This window comes from Pyrgilauda ruficollis, unplaced genomic scaffold (genome assembly GCF_017590135.1).
Source record: "Pyrgilauda ruficollis isolate IOZ18807 unplaced genomic scaffold, ASM1759013v1 scaffold37, whole genome shotgun sequence".
In the NCBI taxonomy this organism is placed as follows: domain Eukaryota; kingdom Metazoa; phylum Chordata; class Aves; order Passeriformes; family Passeridae; genus Pyrgilauda; species Pyrgilauda ruficollis.
This window is the reverse complement of record NW_024525156.1, coordinates 4274134-4297310: the sequence shown is the minus strand read 5'-3', so window position 1 is coordinate 4297310 and position 23177 is coordinate 4274134. Positions and strand designations below refer to the sequence as shown.

The following is a 23177-nucleotide window of genomic DNA, read 5'->3' as shown; positions in this document are numbered from 1 at the left end:
AAGAAAACAGCTCCTCTTATTTGGACACTGAGACTGAACCTTTCTTGCATGAGAAAAATATCAGTTTGCTGATGGAGTTCTTTCAATATATGATAAGAAAACTTGACTCAAACTTGCAGGATGAACACAAAACATTTCCTCAGAAAATGATAGAAACAGCAGGTCTGAATATTGAACTGGTAAGGAAGGCACTTGAGGTTTTCAAGCCTCCTACATTTGTTGTCTTTCCATTAAGAGACGAAAAGGAGTTTCTAAAGCTTATGGTTGCCTTGGTGCAAAACATGAGAAACCTGGATGTTGAGTTTTTGATAAGTAGATTCAAACAGGTCCAGGAGACCCTAGAAAATTTCTTCAAAAATGTCAAATCTTTTAACCTTGAGAACTCTGGGTTAGGTACCTTAACAGACTGGTGGGATGCATTTGAGAACATATCATGTTACTGGAACCTGACTGATGTACACCAAATAACACAGCTTTTTGAACACGATGAGCACTACAATACAGAAGATGTGTTCAACCTCCTCTTTGATGTCATCAGCCTTACAGAAAGATTGACTCATGGAAATGTTACAGAAGCACTAGCTGAAGTATATGCTTTCATACTGACTCAGGAAGAAAAAATGTCAATGTTTACTGATGAGGAGTTCTCTAACCAAGTTGAAGATCTTTTAATATTGCTGGAGGCATTGTCAGACATCTCCAATGAACCTGGAGAGACCTCCGCTTGTTTTTCTGCAGCATTCTGCTGGACTCTCACAACAGCAACACCTGAAAGTGATACCACTGTTAAACCTTGTGACTTGGTGCACACCAATTCTACTCTTCATTACAATGCAGTCATTGAAATTATTAAGGAGCTTAAACTCGTCACTCTGGATGACAGTTTTGTTTGTTCTATGGAGGACATTCAGGTGGATATAATTCATAATCTGACTTGCTTTTTTCATCAGATTAAGGAATGGAACTCTATCATTTTGAAGTTTTCTGAGCTCCATCATATAAATAGCTCAGTTCTCAAAGAGCTGCTAGATTTTTGGAATGAGCTATCCCTTTATGCTGTGCCACTGCAGGTGAATAATACACATGCAATCAATTGTTCCTCCACACCAAAGAGCCAAATGGCTTTACGAATCATAGAAACTCTGGACAGTGTTTCAGTGTCAGAAATGGAGATGGCCAAAAGACTTCTTGAGCAGCTGAACAATCTTTATGGTGGCCGAAGTTGGAACAGAGAGTCAAGAACATCACTTAAGAGTGTTCTTACTAATGTTAAGAACATGACTGGTGAAGTTTCCAGACTCCTGAATACTGAAGCTGTCCTTTCTTTTCTTTCTGTAATTCAGCCTTTGATGATGCTGTCATCTGTTGGAAACCAGACACACACAGTGCTTATGACAATATCAGCTTTAAGTGGGAACATCAATATAACTGACAACTTTGAGAACTTCTTGTTTCCTGTTGTTACAAGCATAGAAAATTTATTGGTGAATTTCAGTGTTAGACACTTACTTGTGGTGATAGATCAAGAGTTTCAATTACTAAAGTTGGCCACTGGACAGTCCTCTTCAATGGCTCCTGATGTTTTACTAGAGCAGTTTAAGACATCATCTGTAGATGCTGTACCAAGAAATTTTGAAGATATACAAGACATTGTGAAGAGCATGCTATGCGAGTGTAACGATAAAAATTATTCTAAAATAATGCATATTCTAATTCTCCTTATGACTAATGAAAGTTCATCAAATGACCTACTGCTGGCTGTCAAAGATATTATTGCCTTTCTGGAGCTATTCCAAAATAAGTCTAAGGACTATACTGGTATGTTGTTTGGTGACAGTCATTTTAGCAGAGAGAAATTGAATAATACTCACCCTGCTTTTTCAGTTTTGCTAAACAGCCTCCTTCATATAATTGCTGACCTTGATGTTGTAGAAGAACCTTTGCATACAAACAATTCTAAGCTTCATAAAGTTGACTTAATTGATTCATTTTTTTATAATGCACCATATAGAGACACTTCTACTCAGTCCCAAAGCAGAACTCTGGAGATCATACAAGAGATTTTGCAAATAATATTTCAGTCCACTGCAGAACATGACAGGAATAAAATAAAACTCTTACTTATGAATTTGCATAAGGATGTAATGGCAGAACTGAGGTAAGTGTTTTCCATGTACACATTTTGGGAAGTGTGCTGGCAATGACAGAAGGGCTCTCTGTTTATGAGCAGCTCAATGACAACTTTTATTAAGTTAATTAGTGTTTCATTTCAGATTTGTTCCAATTTATGTTGTTAAGACCAGCTCTATTTGGTATTGTGTGGACCAGATTATTGCGTTTATTTTAAGTTAGGTGTTTAGTCATATGCATTGATACTTTAATTGGTTTCTTTGGAACTATTACAGAAAAATTATTTGAAGATACTTGTGTTTTAAAATCCATGCAGGTCTGAATACTGAACCCCCATTAATTGGCAGGCAACAGTCATTTTTGCCTTTGGAGCTAAATGTTGAAGGAGGCTTGAGCCTAGTTCTTTGTGGTGTGTGTGGAGGTTTTTTCTATATCCAAATACAGTCATACGAAGTTTCTTTAACTTAAATTTGTTGATATCTTATGGCTATTGTGTTAAGTAGTTCAGTTTAACAGATGCAGTGTCTGAAGGAATCTTGAGCTCACAATCGTATTTGCCTGATTACTCAGATCATATGTAATCCAGAAGCAGAGGAAACTGCTTCAGATTTACTGATGGTTTACTTAATAGAAAGGCTGCTAGACTGGAGTTGCTGCATTTAAACAAAATTTAATGAGCCACAAGTTGGTTGCTCCAAACACCTCTAGGGTATCTTGCTGGTGGAGCTCTTGGTCCTACTGACGTAAACCAGCGGAGAAATGGCATTGTAAAGTTGATGCTTTGATGTGGTATTTTGAACTTTATGATTAATTTTATGTAAATACATGAAACCATTGTCCATCAGGGTCAAGTATTAACCTAATCTGTTGAAAAATATCAAAAGCAAGTACTAGAAAAGTGGTTTATTTTCCCTGCATGCTGATTATCTGCTCTTTACCATCAAGTCATCATATTCTGTGGCCTCTCAGTATTTCTGAAGCTATTATGATTTTGCTTATTTTGTGAAGGTATTTTCTAGCACTCTTATAATATATTTTTTTAACATGGAAGTTTTATATTCTGATTTTGAAATAGTTCAAACAAATGTAATAACATTTAATATTGAAATCCTTGTGTGGTTCATTGAAGACTATATTTATACATTGTCACTTCTTTAAATTTTTCTGTGGTACCCTTGGAATGAAAATAATGTTTTCTTTTTGATATTTCTACAGAGCATCTAAAATCTGCAACATTCTTCAGGAACATTTATACCCTGATAGTGTCGTACTATTGCAGAAATTGCAATTTACCATTTTGAATATTCTCAAAATCTTTTCAGGTTGGTTACCAACCACAGTAGTGACTCTGGGACCCATGTGTTAGTACTGTTAAGTTAAGCCTTAACAAAAGCAAGCTTTTGTACAAGTAAGGTAATTTGGGTGATGCCAAGCACAACAAGCATACTGATGCCTGGAAATTAAACCAACACATGAAAAAATCTGATACAGATCATACAAAGGAATTGTTTCTTTCTGGAGCATTCATATAGACCTAAAATCCCAGGGAAAGCAGGAGATCTTGCTGCTCCTCCTCAGCTAGTGAGCCAAGTCAGGTCACAGGGTTTTTTTTTTAATGAGCCAGACTTGCCACAGGGCAGTGTATATTTGACAGTAAGGAAAAATGGGGCAAGGAGTCAAAGGAAGTAGCATCTCCCACTTCTGTTTTTGTCATGCCAGTGAATTGGCTACCTGTAGCTGAAAAACTTCACCTTCAACAAATTGTTCAAATTTTAATGTGTTACCTTGTTTTATTCCTTATGTATATGCTCCCAAGTTGTGCACTTTAAGAAAGGCTAAAACCTTTCAATATAGATATTGACCTCAGTATAAATTCATATTATTTTTTCTGTGGGAAACAAAACCTAGTGCTTTTCAAAGCTCATATTTTAGCCAACTATGCCTAGAATTGTTTGCAAAGAGCAATTAGGAGACATTAACCTGCCCTTCTAGGGCAAGCGATGAAATCTGTAATGTCTTATGCCAAGTTAATTTGCAAAAGAGTGTAAGGTGTGATTATAATCCAGTTTTGACTGTCTTCTCCACTCTCCTGTGATGGATGTAGTTCCAAAGAGTAAAACAGTAGTGATGTTGAGCTAGGATAAGTGATACTGGAATTGTGTATCCAGGTACCTGTGTTCTGGCCCTGACCTGTGAAGAACAGTCTATTTATTGAGAGAACTGAGACTAGGAAACTAAATTTCTGTCATTCTCATTTCAATCCTCTGTTTGTGGGAATGTTTTATAATGTTTCATTTGTTACAGAAAATATTATGCAACCTAATGAGAAAAGATGAAAACTGCTTGTTTTGGTTTGATTTGAGGAATAGTATTGTATTACTGCTATGAGCAAGATCAAAATTTGCTTGTTTTAGAAGCAGTGTTTAATGTTTACTATTCTTCCTACTTGACATAAGAAACAAACTTAAGGAAGGAACATAGCTAAAAAAATTGCCTTGGTACTGAATGAGAATTCAGCAGTTGATTGAAATTCCTTCACTACTATCCCATGTACAAACCCATTGCAGACAGCAGAAAGCAGTTTTTTTTTCAAGGATATGATGGCTGCAACCTTGGGTAGAAACAGTCTCCATGGATGACCAGGGGGATACTGCTATCACCCTATATGGGTTCATTATCCTAAGATACGGAAAATGCTTATGTAATGCTGTTTGGCTTCCCTTGTAGTTTGGGTTTGAAAGTTACTGCTCACTAGAGGGTTAGTAACACCCAGGTGTTCCTAGAGGGAAACAGCATCAGGGGAGCCCGCCCAAGGAAAAGGTAGATGTGGTTAATATACTCAGCTTCTCACAGTTGTGAGCTCTTACTTATGAGCTTCTTGCTCATGAAGAGCAAAAAGGAAATGGTCTTCTCTGGTTCTGCAGCAGGTAGGGGTGCTCTTACTACTGATCAGGAAAATGTAATGGAGAAGAGTAACTGAAATTGAATCAAACCAGCCTTTCTTGTCCTCTGAAATGATACATAAATTTAATTAGAAATATTTCTCTGTGCCTTAACACATCAGATGTTTCTTCCTTTTAAAAAAAAATTCTCTTCCTTACTTGTTGGCTAACTTTAAATTTGATTTCGAGTAAGTTTTTTAATCTGATTAAATCTGGACATTTTCTGTTACAGAAGAACCCATTGTCTTTAGCAACATTTTCTGTGCCATTACAAAGTGTAAAGATGGATTAACGGGTCACTTTCTCCTCGCTGTCTTTGAAGGGATTGCTGTGGTTCAAGATCGTTATCAGGTCTGAATGATTCCTTCACCTACAAGTGTACTTTACAACATGCATTAAACTTAGGAAACTAACGAAAGTTTCTTTTTTCCCCCCACTGTCTAAATGACAAGTTCCCACAGTGGTTAGACAAACCTGAGGTTTAAATAGGTATACCTCTGTTAATTTTGATAGCGATACCGAGAAGAAATTCCTTAAATAAACATTTACAAGCTTTAAGTATGACTTTGATTTATTACAAGTCCTATAACTAGGACAATTGGATTGTTAATCAATTTCAAACAGCGGCCCATTTTTAATTCCTTTAAATTCTGTCATTCTGTCATTTAATGAGTTACAGTACATTTATACTTTTAAATCTTCCCAGGAACATTTGTGAAATTAAATGAGGAACAAATAAACTTCTTAGCCAGAGTAATTCCAGCTAAAATAGCAGTTGTGATTACCAGTTGGGTTCAGTCTGTTCTTCTTTAACATGAAATTGCCAGCAGATGAGAGCAATATTTGGCATAAAGAGACTCACCCAGAGATGGAAGCAGGCCTTTGGATAGCACACATGTGTGTACACAGACAAGTGTGCTGTACACAGACAAAATACTAAAGTAATGCTTTTTAGTACAGAATCTGTCTTCTCTTTATTAAATAGCTCTGCTGCTTTGTCTAGCTGAACATTATTCTGATATGAACAGCAATGTGTTCAAGTAAATAGATGACAACTTGCATCACTTATATCTCAAAGCAGACTTTTGCAGACCAAATGTGTTTGTGTAGTCACCGCTGTTCTGTGACCTACTTCTGCAAATATTAAAAAAGCTTCTCAAAATCAAAACTGTAAATATTCAGGAGAAAATATAAAAGTCATACTATACAGAGCGTAATGCATGAAGAACTTTGGAAATGAGGATCCAGATATTTTGGTTTGTTTAATCAAAACTGATGTTCAAAACAAGTTTTTTTGGAAAAAGATAAAAATGGTCAGACTAAAAGAAAAAAAAAAAGGAAAAAGAACAGCTCATTTAATTTTGAAATAAATTTTAAAAGATTGGCATTTTTACTGGATGACTCTCCTTGACAGGCTTGTTCAAATTCCCAAACCAATTGTTTCCAAAACTCAAATATTTGAAAATTCCTTGCTTCTTGAAAAATATTTATTCTAGTTTCAGTTAATCATACAATGACTAAGAGAATATTGTCTTACCCAAATTCTCATTTGAAGCTACAAATCATCTGGTTGCTGAGAGCTGCTAGTTCTAGCTATAACACAATTTCATGAATTTACTAATCTTGTGATTACTGTGTTCTGCAGGATGTTGGAAGATACTTGACAGCTTTCAACAAGGGAGATTGTGAGAGTATGGCATATATTAACCAAAAACTTTCCAATGCTTTGGAGAGCTTTGTGGGAGTCTTGCAGAATACCAGCAGAGACAGCTGTGAATGCCAGCTAATGTTGGGGAACATCCAGAGACAACTGCAAATGTAAAGCCTTTCACATTTTGGTACCTCAAATGGTTTCTCATCATTAGCGATGTTATTCTGTGCATATGTCTGTGTTCTAAACTAAGTGACTACAGGGGAGATACTGTCTTTTTAAGCTTTGTTCATTTAGCTTAAAACTGAGTGGATAAAAGATACAAATTAGCTAAGTAATTTAGAATAACTGAATATTTCTAAAAACTCTTCCATTTGTTGCCAAGCTCTTGCAGCAGATTCTGCTGCTCCACCAGCTGAATGCTTTCGATCATAACTAAGAAAATTTTCTAAAAGATGTGACTCAAGTTAGGTCAAGTTAGGTCAAAATTTTGATATCCAAATTTTTTATTTATAGCTCTTTTGATATGGCTTTTCCTCTCAATAGGTGCATATATTTTTGTGAAATATTAAGCACTTAGAACAGTTCAGCAGTTCAAAGAGTTAGAAACACAGTATAGTGATTGTAAAGTGATGGGATTGAAGTCCAAACAACTTCTGATAGTTATTTGCATGGGGAAAGCCATTAGATATTAAGTAAAACTGGTACTACAGAGTGTTTCAAATTTGTAATCAGCTAGAAGTAGACATTGTTATAACTGTTGCTATACTGGTTTGACTGTTGGATTGTTTTCACAACAGGCTTGAGTGGTGTCTGTGAATTACAGTAATAATACAGAAGAGCTTGAGACTAAATGCTGCTCCTAAATAGCACAGGCCCATGCCCAGTTTTAAAGAGAAAATAATATCTAATGTATGCATACTCTTTACTACTTAAATTATAATTAGATAGACATTTTTTTTTTTTTTCACCCTGAACTGTGATTTGGATCTCTAGGTTTTAAAAATGTGTGTTCAGTGAGAAACATGGAAGTGAGATGTTGCTAGACCTGTCCTTCTCTATAAGCTACTGTTTGCTCGGGCCCTTAGTCATTATGGGAATCTGTCTCTACATATGTAGAGATACACATGTGTATCTCTACGTATGCAGTCTCATTTAGGCATGAAATATGATGACCCCTGCAGCATGTAAGTACCACATGAGAAGGTCTGTAGAGGTGCTGACTGCATGCACAGCACATGCATACAGAGCACAGTGGGACCCTATTGCCTCTTTTAGTCCTGTTTCACTCTTCATGTTTGTCCTCATACATTGAAATGCCAATGATTTGGCTCTGATAACTTGTGAAACTAAGGCTATCTTTCCAGGGTGACAGAAAATTTGGAGCTACAATTGTCAGAAAATCCAGCTGCAGCTTTCCTCAGCAATTTTAATCTTGTGAATGGTAGGTGCCAGTTTTCTTCATTTTTTCTATAAGTCACTCTAGTGTAATTTTGTAGGACAATAACTGTTTCTTTGTTCTTTCAACTTCAAAGGGACACTGTTTATTACTACACATTTGACATAAGGCAATTTTGTCACTCATAGTGAATTGAATGGAAAGGATACAACCTGTAGGAAATCTAATTAATAAATTTGGTGCTGTTGGTACTATTTTCTTTCTCTCCAGATGTGAAAGTCAAAGATTTTGTGAAGAATATTACTCAGTTGAGGCTGGACATTGGTTCTTCTGTCAATATTTCTGAAGAAACTGTCAATACCCTTTTGGAAGCCAGTGTATCTCATTCAGAGGTAAAAGATCAAAAAGAGGTGTCAAATTAGAGGGTCATTCTATAGCATGATGTGCCAGCTGAAGCAAAGCAAGCTACATTGTTTGTGTGGAATCTTATCTTTTCACTTATCACTTCCACATGAAGTACTTTGGGAGTTTTAGGACTTTAAAGTAATAATGTGATGTATTAAGAGATCAATTTATAGTAGCATTATTCCTCTGGTCTAAATGGTGCTGCTTCATTACTTTCAGCAATGTTTTACCCTCTTGTGCTGACACAGAATTGGAGCTTTGCTGTCTTGGTATTGTAAAAAGGATGAGGGTTTCTGGAGATACCATTTTGTACCTTACCAGCTCCGCTCCTTGTGGTATGGAGTTGTCTTATGTATATATTTTTTAAATTACCTTATGTGCTCCTCACCATTCTTACATTATCTTACCACTGTCCTGCTTTACTTTCACTTTGAGGTGTTGACTTTTGAGTAAGTTTTCTGAGGGAAGGGCTGTGTGTTGCCATTGCTTTTTCCTGTGATCCCAGAGATGAGTCGAAATCATGAGAAATGCCAGCTGTCTAACACGTTCCCTCTGCTGTGAGTGTCTGTTGAAGAGCTGGGGGTACCTTTGGTGCAAATTGATCAGCTCAGTCAAGCAGCCACTGGGTGTCAGTGATGCTCTGCTTGCAGAAACAGCCGCAAGCTCTGTTCCTGAGAAGTGCAGCATTAAAAAGGCAGTTCAGACCATCATAACTACTTACAGATGATTTGTTCTTCTGCTTCTGTGGCAGTGTGACTGCCTTTATTGTTAGCTTGTTACTGTGATATCACTAAATGGTAATGAGAGAAATCATCTGAAAGGGATTCAGTGCACCTTTGATCTTTGGAATAATGATGCTAATTGGCTGAATTGTCAAATTACTTTCCATCATTACTTTTTGCCAGTCTTATGTAGAGCTTAGATATATACACACGTCTCACATTTGCATAATGATACAGAATTTTTTGTTTGCTTAGTGCTTAAATCCTCCCCCAGTCCAACTGGAGCATTAAAGGCCTGTGTCTCTTACTGATTATAAAAGCTGCACAAGTACTTTCTAGAGCTATATTTTAAGCATGCCCATTATGTTTATTGTCTATAAAGCCACTGTCTGATTACCTAATGATAGCTATAGGCCCATTGTAGCCCTATATTTCTGTGATTAGATACTACTACTGTGCTTTCCTCTGGAACAGTAAGAGTAATCCTGGGAATTTTTTGTTCTTGTTGTACTTACCCATAATTTCTGCCACGATGTTATGCGCTGGCCATGCTCATTGCCATGGGATAAAGTGATTTAAAATCACTTAAAACCTGTAATCTGAAGACTATAAGCGTTCATTTACTGAGTGTAGGAGTTTGGATTAGCTCTGGTTCTCAGAAAGCTGCAAGGAAAGTTCAGAGGAACTTAACCTAGGGGATAAAACATTGAATGTGTTAAAACTGCACTGAAATGGTGATATACCTGTGAGGGACATTTGAAATAAATATCAAATTGCATCACAGTCAAATTTCCTCCCCAGCAAGGAATCCAAATCAGTATCATCTTATGCTGCTTGCAGAATTATGTTGATGTTCTGTTCCTTGAATGCACACACAAAAAAGTGAATCTTTAAATACACAGAAAACCTTGTAGAATCACAAAGGCAAAATTCTGTTCCAGAATAAAAATCAAAAAATCAAATAATTAAGTTGGAAAATAAAGTGTTTGTAGGAATTAAAGAGATATATTGCATATCCTGACTGTCTTGCCGATCCTCTCCCTGATTGGGTACTGTTAACAGCAAGAGATGCATTCAGTGGAGGCAGTAGAGGCAGATTTTGTCCTAAGCAGTACAATGGAGCCCTGTTCTTTGGCTCCTACGGCTCCTAAAAAACTTTTAATTTTTCTGGACTTAATGGGTAAGTTAAGAGCTCCTGAGTTATCTGGACTTCAAGCACTTGCCATTATCCAAGAATGTTTTATTATAGCCTCACCCAGGGTCTGCTTAGGCATTTGTCCCTTCATCTGCTATTAAATAACACTTTAAAACAGTGTTTAACTGAGAAATGTGAGCTGGCTCGGAGTAGACATTATGCCATATAGGCATCGCCAAGTGGTAAATTTGTGTGTCCTTTGAAAGAAGGAAGGACCATATTGTTTGATGTTAGTGATTCACACACCTAGATTTTGATCTTCATGTGTTTCTGCAGCAGAGGTGTATATCTGCTAGGAGTATGCTCAGCATTGTAAATATGCCTGCTTATGGTATGAATGCTCAAGAATGAATGATTGACCTGTGAAAAATGAAAGCAAATCCTTATAAGAAATATACTTTGGAGCATTAAAGGCCTGTGTCTCTTACTGATTATAAAAGCTGCACAAGTACTTTCTAGAGCTATATTTTAAGCATGCCCATTATGTTTATTGTCTATAAAGCCACTGTCTGATTACCTAATGATAGCTATAGGCCCATTGTAGCCCTATATTTCTGTGATTAGATACTACTACTGTGCTTTCCTCTGGAACAGTAAGAGTAATCCTGGGAATTTTTTGTTCTTGTTGTACTTACCCATAATTTCTGCCACGATGTTATGCGCTGGCCATGCTCATTGCCATGGGATAAAGTGATTTAAAATCACTTAAAACCTGTAATCTGAAGACTATAAGCGTTCATTTACTGAGTGTAGGAGTTTGGATTAGCTCTGGTTCTCAGAAAGCTGCAAGGAAAGTTCAGAGGAACTTAACCTAGGGGATAAAACATAGAATGTGTTAAAACTGCACTGAAATGGTGATATACCTGTGAGGGACATTTGAAATAAATATCAAATTGCATCACAGTCAAATTTCCTCCCCAGCAAGGAATCCAAATCAGTATCATCTTATGCTGCTTGCAGAATTATGTTGATGTTCTGTTCCTTGAATGCACACACAAAAAAGTGAATCTTTAAATACACAGAAAACCTTGTAGAATCACAAAGGCAAAATTCTGTTCCAGAATAAAAATCAAAAAATCAAATAATTAAGTTGGAAAATAAAGTGTTTGTAGGAATTAAAGAGTTATATTGCATATCCTGTCTTGCCGATCCTCTCCCTGATTGATACTGTTAGCAGCAAGAGATGCATTCAGTGGAGGCAGTAGAGGCAGATTTTGTCCTAAGCAGTACAATGGAGCCCTGTTCTTTGGCTCCTACGGCTCCTAAAAAACTTTTAATTTTTCTGGACTTGTTGAGAATGGGTAGCTAAGAGCTCCTGAGTTATCTGGACTTCAAGCACTTGCCATTATCCAAGAATGTTTTATTATAGCCTCACCCAGGGTCTGCTTAGGCATTTGTCCCTTCATCTGCTATTAAATAACACTTTAAAACAGTGTTTAACTGAGAAATGTGAGCTGGCTCGGAGTAGACATTATGCCATATAGGCATCCCCAAGTGGTAAATTTGTGTGTCCTTTGAAAGAAGGAAGGACCATATTGTTTGATGTTAGTGATTCACACACCTAGATTTTGATCTTCATGTGTTTCTGCAGCAGAGGTGTATATCTGCTAGGAGTATGCTCAGCATTGTAAATATGCCTGCTTATGGTATGAATGCTCAAGAATGAATGATTGACCTGTGAAAAATGAAAGCAAATCCTTATAAGAAATATACTTAATCTTTTTGTATGTGCAAGGAGTACAAAGAACATAGTCATCTGATATAAAGCTGTGTGGTTTATTATTTCAGGTCTGTTGGTGCCTGCAAATTGTCATGTTACTGTGACACAAATTTTCACCTTATTGACTATAAAAAATGGTGATGCATTTCAGGGAGAAAAATTTTTAATACACATATATTGTGGTAGGTTCTTTACAGTGCCTTTGTGGTAGCTTTAACTGGAAGATGTGATGAAGAAGTACTTAGCCTGCTGCTAAAGCTCCCGGAAGACAATAGAACTTCCCTGGTAGTGGAAGAATTATGCTCTTTACCAGCAGTGGACTTGTATACCATGTTTGTATTGATTATACAAAATTTGAATGTACGCCACATCATTTACAAGGTAAGATGATTTATTGGAAGGCGGTATGAAACATATAGGTAGATAGATTAATAATTACTTTTTTTCTTCAGATGTTCTTTCTCCATGAAAGCAAATAGAGGACATATGGCATTTTTTGTCTTTCTTTGGCTCCCCAAAATATAACAGTTGAAAAATAGGGCTAATAGGTGCTTCCTCAGGAAAATTGTCACTGAGGAGCTAATTACAAAAGCTTTGCAGAAAACACAGGAGGTCAAAGACATATTTTTAATAATCTTTAGCAGAGTTTGCAGTTCATGCAATTAGTCATTTCATTATTTGTAAGAGTGGAAGACTGATCTGACAATATTTGAACTAAAACCAGCACAGGTGCTCACATCACAAGAATGACAAAACTATTTTTAGGAAGGGTTCATAGCACTGTGGATGCAAATGTCTATAGCACAACTGTATTATCTGTACAACTGTAGATAATCTGGAATCTAGTGTGGGTATTCAGTGAGATAATGGTTTTATCTGTAAGCACAGAATTATTGAATGGGATAGTTAGAAGACATTTAGTTCAGTTCTTTTGGGAGTAATTGACAGAACATAGAATGTGAGCATGAATAGCTGAAATATCCTTATAACATTGTGACGAAGAAAGGTTTGTTCTAAAGCCACAGAGGTTTGGTTTTCTTCTGGATGTTTCAGGTTGTGTTCTGGATGCTGCATGCTCAATTAAGCAGATTAGATATAGAATTTTAAAAACAAGATAATTTCCCACTGTAGGTAAAGATACCGGAGGGGAAAGAAAAGATTTTACTTCCTGAATTATCTGCAAACCTAGATGGGGAAAAAATAGAAGAAAATAAACCAGTGCTTATTCTGATGAGTGTTTCTACTGAACTCTACAGAAACCTAATCAAATCCTAGCAAAGAGTAAAAAATGTTGCCAGCTCAACCTAAATTATAATGGATAAAAATTATAATACTTTTTTAACAAAATAATTTTTTATGGGTGTCTTTCAATTTTTTTAACTATGTAAAGCTGAGAAGAAAATTGAGCACAGACATTATAGTAGGAAGACAATTGTGGATAAAATAGATAATCAGAGGAACCGCTGAAACTATCTAATGAGATTATAGTGGTTTTATTATTTTGCATAGAGAGGTAACAGTGAATCAGTTTGTATTATCATATCATCTAACTAATCCCCAAAAGCAAAGGAAACAGAGAGAAAACCCATAATGACAAATTTGCATGGTGGAAATAGCAAACAGCCAATTGAACTTAGGTCAAGTAGGTAATAAAATGCACACAATTATTTTGGGCATGAAAAATTCAAAGACAGGAAGAGTGTGGCAGGAAAGTTAGTTACTTTAGGGGTCATATTAAGCAATAAAAGTGGTTTCTAGATTTAATTTAACTTACAAATTACTTTTAAAATATGGAATTATTGCATTGAACATTTTTAAAATGGTGAAGGAAAAGTTTCTATTTACACTGAATTCTAAAAGGATAGAATGTTGCAGATCCCATTAGCATCTTGGGTTGGAAAGCTCTCTTCAACTTGGCAGGTGTAAACATGTTCTCTGAATATTAATTTCTGTTTTGTGATGAGCCAGATCTAATATTACATTACAGCGAACCTAACTTCAGCTTCATCTGAGAGTAACTGGAGAGTTATATCAAAAGGAATTTTGTTAAGCATGGTTTGTAGGAATATTGTATAATCAATTTTAGAAACAGATCAAATAATTTTCAGTGTTCATTGAAAGGTTAACATTTGTTTCTAACTGGAATTTTCTGTTGTGTTTTTTTTTTTTTCCTTCTATTCCAAGGTCCAGATACCACCTGAGATAGGCAATGTATTAAATATGCTACTTGATGTGGTTTCTAGTATCAGTTCACTTCTCAATAAAGTCCAACATGTCATGGAAAAGCTTCCAGTGTTCCTCCAAGGAATTCAAAGTATTGGTGTGCTTGACATCTCTACATTGCAGCAGGTATGTGTAGGATTTCCATATGCAAAATTAATTCCCCTTGTGAGGTGATTAGGTAGGGATATGTGCTTAGTAAGGAGGCACACTATTAGAAATTATTTCCTAGAAAGTAGGGAATGCTGAGAAGAGTCCATAAACCCTAGGAAAATTTATTTGATCTCTTTCAAGCAGTCTGGTAATTCTGAGATTAGTGTTGTGTTGTTTCTGTCATCTCTTTTTTTGTTAACTTATGAGATTCTAGTCCAAGTTACCTCAGTGTTTGTCAGCTGACTAGCATTATCTATCATCTGTGATTTGGAGACAGCTAGCCAGGTGTTTTCTGCTAAGAGTGTTTTTTTTGCTCTTTTGTTTTTAAAAGCAGACCATTATTTTTTTTTACAAGAAATAGCATTTTTAAAGAATATGGGTTCAAGACAGCCTATGCAGTTCTTCTATCGGCCACATGTTTGTGTTTGTGTCACCTGAGGGGTTTGTGTGATTAGTTCTGCTTGATGTAAAATAAGTGGCATGAGATGTGAGTGAGGGTATTTCTTTTGTCTCTGCCTGTAAGGGCAGTTACAGTGGTGGATCTAGTGTTAAATGAATCACCAGAAAGATTTCTGTCTCTAAGCATGTTTCAATTCCATAGAAAGACCTGCTGACCCCCATGGCATTACCTTTTGGGTTTGTTGTCCTTTGTGGAAATCTGAGGATTGAATCTGGTTTAAAATTTCAAACCTCTGAAAGATCTCACAGTGATAGGTGGTGCAATCTGGTTTATTGCTAGAGTACAGAGTAAACACTGCCCTAAGTACTATTTTCCTTAGTGATACCTTTTTCAAGATCTTCTAATCTGTGTGATAGAGACATGTTGAAAAATGCTGTTCTGGTGCATCTATCAGTCAGAGCCTCTCTTTTTGGGGTAGCTCTTTGGCTGCTGCAATTAATGGTTACTTTCATCAGACACTTGCATTTTTTCTGCTTTCCTTAAACTAGCTCAGTTTGTATCAGACTTTCCTTCCAGCAAATGAAATATTCTTTTTGGACTAAAATCCCAAAGTTCCTTATTTGCTAGAAGAACCTTTCAAAAGGTGCTATTAAAAAAAAGTTTGCAAAGGAACAAATGGAACAGCAGAGGGCCATCTGCTCACAGTTTTAAGATTTGCTTGACGGCCACCTCTATTATCCCATAATATACCATAGATTTAACGTTGTAATTTTTGTTCTTTTTTACTTTTAACTTTTTTTGATCACTTTTTTTCCACACAATCTTTATTTTCTAATGTTTTGCTAAATCCCTTGTCTTGTGAAATTGCTGGGGCTTATTGGTCACCTAATAATTTGTGGAAGATTAAAATAATCAGTGCCTATTTATTTTATTAATAAGTTACATTTTTGATTTCAAGGGCTCTTCTGTTCTTCTGTGTCTGCAACTTTTTTAAATTTTGAAGATTAGTAAAAGTGTGTCTTTTATTTTTTGTTTAACTTGATTTTTTATACTTTCCAATAAGTTTTTATTATTGATATTTTTTTGCTTTTTATGGTTGCCAAACTTGTACTATTGAATAAATGCTCCACTGAAGTGCATATATTGCTTATACACGTCCCTCCTTAAATGTTTTCTTCTATTTCCAAAAGAGCCTATACTTCTGGATTTTTGTTTTCGTGATTACCAAGAGCAAAGTAGTTCAGTGACATTGAAAGATTATCAGATAAAGAATGTAAATGTTTTTAGGGTAAAATGTGTGGACCTTTGTCAGAAAGACATTGAAGGTAATTAAATAAAACCAAACCTCTATAATGAAAGAGGTAGTAAAGTAATTGTCAACTATGCATACTAATCAACATGGATTTCTGTCTGAAAGAAAAAACTGGAAAGGAAGAAATAACTTTAATATATCTGTAAAATGTGAAGTTGAATTGAAAAGATACATGTATTGTAATAAAAAATGATGTAAAAACTAATTATCTACCTATCAGCATTAAACTGGAATATGGTGCCAGATTCTACTGTTAAAAACACTGACTGAATGGATAACTCCCTGAAGAAGAACACTGCTGATTTCAATAATGATTTTTGCTTGTGTTTTGCTGTTTGAAATTATTCACTTAGATTTTCATACTTAATTTTTTGGATGCTTGTCACTCCTCAATAGATAAGCTGCAGGGGACTTCCTGAGTTGCTAAATGCTGTTAATTGTGAGAGGTGGCCTCACTCTGTAATCCTTCCACTAACTTGAACAAATTCTCTGTTGAACCGATCATTATAGAATAACCTGTTGGAGTTTTAAATAAATAAATTCTGACTTAGGTTTATTTATGGCAACTATGTTTAATCCTGTATCAAAAATGTTCTGTAGCATTTTTAACTTCTCTGGCTTGCCCATATATGTGTGGAAGGCCAGTCGGAGTCCTCTGTTTTGGTAGGTTGAAGTGACCTATTTTAGCAGCTGTTTTTAACAGGCTCTCAGTTGCTTAAGAAAGCCTTGCATGGTTTTGGAATGCTGGTTTAAGGCTAATCCTGATTGTCTGGAAGAAGAAATGTGTGCAGTGTTTGAGGGGAATTACAACTGATGACTCTTGTAGCCTGCTCATTCTTGTCTATACCTACTAAAATGACTTTCCTAAACTTGCATTCAACTTTTTCATAAACTGCACACAGTTTTGTCTCTTAGATGATTAAGGATGAGTGATATACTGAGGTGACCTCCATTTTATAGCAACATCTCATGATTTCAGTTGAAAAATAAGATTTTGCACTGGTGATCTCTCTATTCAAGTTGCTTTTGGTTTTTTGCCGTATTGCATTCTCATCTTCTTTTCTCCTGCAATGCCTTCCAGTATTAAATGATAGGCAAATTTAGGCAATTTGCTTCTTTCAGGGCTCACAGAAAAAACACTAATAACTTCTTTGTAATCCTGTGCTTTTTTCCTGTTAACAGGCTCCCTGCAATATTGTCGTAATGCCATTTTTTTCACCACTATTAATCAGCAGTTAGGTTAATTGATGATTAATAGTTTCTGGAGCATGAACATTAATTGGTTGCTAGAGTTCACCTAAACTTGAGTCAGCTTGTAACATTTTGTGAAGAAAAGAATTGACCTCCCACGTAAATATGTTGTGTTGGTCAGGCATGATAACTTGAGAATGCATTAAATTTTACTTCTCAAATATTTTTTGTCTTTAATGTTCCCCCTTTAAATTTCATTGTATGTCTTGCTTTAATAAACATCAGAACCAGATATCCATTATTTCCTGGATCATTACACTTCTCATTCTTGAGTATACGTGATTTTTCTACTTTTCAAATAGTGCCATCTAAATTTGATAGGCTTCTGAATATTGTTTAATCAAATCAGCAATTTTGCTATTATTCTCCTGATTCTGTCAATTTCAGGATAAAAAAGACTTTGTTGTGTTTTCGGTTTTTTCCCAAGAATTAGGATTATCTATTTCTCTGAATTTATTTCCTTTGTCCCTTTGGTTTAATCAAATTTTGAATTATGTTTAAGTTCCTTGTAGTTTTCCAGGAAAAATGTATTATTCTTTCTCTCTCTTTCTTTCTTTCTCTCTAATGTAATGATTCAGAATGTATTTTAGATTTATGTGCAAGCTGTAGCCCAGTATGACTTTTAGGTCTCTTTTTATGAATAACTGGTAAATACCATGTGAATTTGTTTTTATTAGTAACATTTTTTGGCATACAGCTGTTCTGTTAGGTCAGAAGTTCCTATGCTATGAGGTTTTTGCCTCCATTTGAAAATCCAGCTCCAGGCAACCTTTTCATCTTCCATATCAGCTTTCCTCTTCCGTGACTTTGCTACAGTGACTTGTTTAACTGATTAGTTTGTAGGAGGCTGGTTGTTTGGATTCATCAGTCTTGATTACAGCCCTACTTTATAGAGTTTAAACTAGATCAAAGATAACTCTTTTTCTATTTGATGAGATCTATACTATATATTCCTCATACTTTATGAAAGCCAAATTTTAAGAAACGTATCTTTTTGAGTCAGTGGATATTTAGTTGAAAGACAGTAAGCAGATTCAGCCTGTTAGTGGCAGCTTACCGCATAAATATTCATTATTTCAATTTCAAATTATTTTGATTGGAAGTAGAATTAATTAGCACATTTGTGCTCTTTGACTGAAATAGGCCTCATTTATCCCTCTAGTGCAAATAGTCACTGATAAAGATTCATAACCAATTTTACACAGCATTGTGCATAAATAAAGTTTATTTCTCCAGTGAAGTCCATGCCAGCAGATTCATTCAAGGGCTGTGGATGATTTTATTATGAAATATGAGTATTACTTATTTACTTTTCTCTGTGCTGAAACTGTATGCTAAAAGTAAGATTTTGGGAGCAGCTAACAGTGAGTTTTAAACAACACTTACTAATATTCCTCTAGAATTACCAAGGAAGCACCTGGCACTTCAATAAATGCATTGATCAGGATAAACTGTTTCTAACAGCGCAATTTCCAAACTGTCTGTGATTATATCTTTATGTAAAGTGCTGTATTACTTTGAAAATTGACTCTTCTCTTTAAAAAAATTCCAGCAATAAAATGCTAATTTTTTTCTTGTGCTGAATGTATGTGTTTGTCATATCACAGTGGTTTTTTTCTACTTGCTAGTTGTGGAGTCTTCAAATGACATCTGATAGTCTAGTTATGCCTTTCTTGACAAGCATCTGCTACAGTAATGAGTATCAGGCGAGCCAGTGCACTCTTCATTTCTACCACAGCAGCAAGATGCCTTGCAGTTGTGTCCTCTTAGAGCTGTGCACCTGTACAGCCTTCCATGAGATATCACTTACAATCGAAGCCCATTGTTTGAAAAGTGGAGCTGCACAGAGGATGAGACTATTGTTCCTCTTCCTTTTTGAGTGTGGTGAATGATGGTGCTTAAGCCATAAAAGCAGTCAGATTGCTCTTTCTCCTCATTAGAAGTATACTAGTCAGGAACAAATGGCAATAAATGCTGCTATGACTCAAGATGTGCAAAAACTGTAAGCACATCTAACAAGTTAAAAGATCTACTTGAAAAATAGGCTTTTAGGGCATCTGACTTTTTTTTTTCTTATTAGCAACTTCACTGTAAATGTTCATAACAAAATGGCTTTGGTTGTTTCTGCTGCCTTTGTGACACAGGAATAATCTACCAGAAGAGCATGTTTCATGAAAACCGGCATTGGAATCAGTTATCCAGTTGTTTTGATATTTTTAGTCCTTTCCTGCCTAACTGCTACACAGTATTTTTCTAGTTTCAGTTTGGTACATTATGCTTTCATTGAGTACCCTGACAATTAAAACTACATTACCTTTCCCCATAATAACGGTGATCAGAAGAATAGAAATGAACACAGCAGGCCCTCATCCTAATAGGCTGTTTCAACAGCCTCATTTTGTCAATCTCCTTAGACATCAATATTGACAGAACACCAGGGCTACTCCCTGAAGCTACTTAAAGAAACTTTGATTCATCTGTATATTTGTTCTAGTTTTTGCAGGGTGGGCAGTTCAGAAGTTCAGCTGTTGGATCCCTGCAATCTGTAATCAAAGCAGTATGTAAAGAAGAATCTTCATTTTTCAGCAATGCAAACCTGTTCATAGACATGCCCAGAATAACGGGACTTTTGGAGGAAAATATGGCAAAATATGGCATTCCTGAAGACTCAAGTAAGAAAAAAAAAATTGGACAAGTTGCAGTATGAACTCAGAGTTAAGAGTAGTTTTTTCCCACTTAAATGGAAATGTTTATATGCCCACTGACATCTCAGTTGACACAGTCATCTTGAGCACAAAGTGGTGATCAATAGAAGTTAAGTGGCTATGAGATAATTGTGGGTGGCACAGAAGAGATTTTGTTTTTACTATCTATGCAAATAATAAGAGTATTCCTGTGTTTCAGACATTTTTATTAACATTTTTAAAGCACTTGGTATTAAAAACATATCTTTGAGATACAAGATTGAGAATTTATTGCTGCTTACCTTTCTTTGGTGAACACAAAGGTGTGGTATTATTGAACAGTAAAATATACAAACCTTCTGGATAGAATGAGTTTTTTTATGGTTGATTTTCCTATTCTGTTTGTCAAGTGCTCAGAAAAATCCCTTAGCTCTCGTAATTTCACCTTTGCTCCCTTTCCTCAATACACATTTGACTTACCCTGATTAATTTTAATATTGTTAATAACCTTGTTAGTGCCTCAGGTGGTCCTGTGCAAGAGAAGAATACAGTGATAGAGTGTCACTAAGGCAGCCTCTGTCATCTATTGGTTTCTACAGGCAGAAATTGCTCCTGGCTGGGCTGGGACCCTTGGGAGGGAGCCAGAGCTCTGCTTTGGCCTTTTCACTGACGTGTGTGGGATGTAGTGGTGAGCAGGCAGCTCTGCTTTTCTTTTCTGTTGGAAGAATGAAGTCAGCTGGATGGCTGATTAGACAGATTGTTTGGAACTTAGTCTCTTTAAAACTGTTTAGGCCAGAAGCACTGTTTCTTGATCTTTATTTTTTTTTCAAGCTGTCAGAATTCTGCTGTGCTGTGTGACCTTTTTACCATGAGGCTCTGCAATATTTAAGGCATCAGTTAGTTCCAACATTTCTATGAGTGAATTAATACTGTTGCCCATATTTTACAAATTTGTATATAGGACAATGGAAAATGAAAATTAAGAAAAAAAAATGAAGCCACAGAAACTTGATTTATGCTGCTTCACAGTGATTAACTTGTATGTATTTTGTGTATACCAAATAATTCCTAATGACTTTCTGAAGATCACAGCAAACCCAGATTAGCAAGTCTTCTGTGTCCTTAGTCTATTGATATTTATGTCCGGCCAACTTCTAGCCTCTTAATTCTCTGCTGTTGTTTAGCAATGATCGTGTTTACTAATGAATATTTTGTTAAAGAAAGTAAAAATTTGGGCAAGGAATTGTTTCTTGATTAAAAGAAATGTTCTTGATGAAATATTTCTGACACTTGTTTCTTTAACTTTTGTCAGGAGTTTAAATGGTTTTGGCCTAGTTTTCCATTATGTAAAAAGATTTGTCTTCCTTGAGGAGTTAATGATATTATTTAATGTTTTTTCAGAGCACTAGAAACAGGATATTTTGAAAGCACTTGTAATAAATAATAAAACCCCCCAAAAACATGAGTTGGGCATAAAAATCTAGATGCTTCTTATAGAAGATCTTTGCCTTTACATGAGTACAAATGCAATGGGATATCTTGGAAACTATTCCTTAGGTCCTAGTTCTGAAGGATATACACCCTAATTAATGCATTAATAGCCCCATGTGATGTAGGAATATGTTTTTTTTTTTTTTTTTTTATTAAGGAATAGAAAAGACAATTGATTAGATTTTTCAAATCAAGAAGTGTCCTGAAAACTTTTTCCCTGTTTTTTTGGTAGGTTCTTGTAAGATTATACAAAAAGAAAAGTCTGTGTTTTTGAAGGATTTTGTATATTCCTACTGCTTTCTTATATAGGAATCCAAAGCTGCCAAACAATGAAGGGTGTGGAAGGAATTTTTTTTTTTCTCTGTTTTAAGGTGACTTTTCCCTCTGAATTCACTTGTGTGGGCAAAGGTTTTGCATGTGTCCTTCTGCTCTAAAGTGCACTAATGGAACACTTAGGACAGATAGGATTCATACAGACTGCTTTTCAGAAACGTGAGGAACTCTATAGGTTCTGATTTTTTTCCTATTCAGTGTTTAGAGTTCTGCATCCTCAACACTGCCATAGACTGTGTTTAAACAATTTCTGTAGGAACCTCTAATGATTGCTTAGTGGCAGTTGCATGGTGTTGTTACAAAAACTCTGGTAACAGGTTTTGGCATGGTGCTGTGGTAGACTCTAAAATAAGACTCAAACTTTTATTTGAATAAAAAAAATTAAATCTCACTTGTGTTGTTCATCTTAAATGTGAATCTGTCTTTGTTTTTGCAGCTCCTTTTTGCTTGAAGCTTTATCAAGAGATTTTGCAGGCTCCTAATGGGGCTGTGCTGTGGACTTTCCTGAAACCTTTATTACATGGGAAGATACTGTACAATTCAAACATCAGCATGATTGACCTGGTGATGGAGAAGGTGAGTATCAAAAAATGTTGCTATTTCTGTGTATTGATTTTATCTTTGCAATTTGTTTTAAACGTCCACTTCTTTCAGGGTAGCCAGAAGCAATTGGATAATTGCCTTTCAGAAAAATAGATCCAGCTTGCCCCCTGAGCCCTCACCTGTTTCCAACTTTAAACTTAATGCTTCTCTAAACTTTTATCCTACTTGTTACAGTGGTTCAAACTCAGTGTGAAAAGCAGAATTTTGCTCAAAGTCCTTTAAAGCATGTATGGAAAGATTAAAAAGAACACGTTCGCAGAAGTGTCATGTGGATCATGCTGAATCGAGGTGTAGGGTGCACATATTCTAGGAAAGCTTTTGCCTTTAACATTTTCTTATCATGGGAACTGTAATGGGGCTGCATAAAGACCTATGGGAAGGGATGGCCCCAGGGAAAAAAAAGCTTGTTCTTAGGGAGTCACTGAGCTGAATTAAAAAGAAAAAAGTAGTTCATCCTTACTGATTCTTTCTAACACCAGTAGTTGAGTGATCAGTGTTAACTGAGGTGCTGTATGTGTGGACGCTGATGATGGTATTCAAGAGTTTTACTATCTCTGCAGTTCTGC

General features: G+C 35.8%; 1 protein-coding gene across 1 annotated transcript in view; it reads left to right on the top strand.

The window, feature by feature from the left end:
* Positions 1-23177, top strand: part of ABCA13 (ATP binding cassette subfamily A member 13) — a 171639-nt gene that overhangs the window by 28005 nt on the left and 120457 nt on the right. The window contains exons 13-20 of the mRNA XM_041475876.1: positions 120-1818; positions 5305-5423; positions 6718-6844; positions 8393-8514; positions 12351-12545; positions 14349-14513; positions 19995-20172; positions 22445-22584. Of these exons, the coding sequence (XP_041331810.1) occupies positions 120-1818; positions 5305-5423; positions 6718-6844; positions 8393-8514; positions 12351-12545; positions 14349-14513; positions 19995-20172; positions 22445-22584 (2745 nt within the window). The remainder of the gene's footprint in view (positions 1-119; positions 1819-5304; positions 5424-6717; positions 6845-8392; positions 8515-12350; positions 12546-14348; positions 14514-19994; positions 20173-22444; positions 22585-23177) is intronic.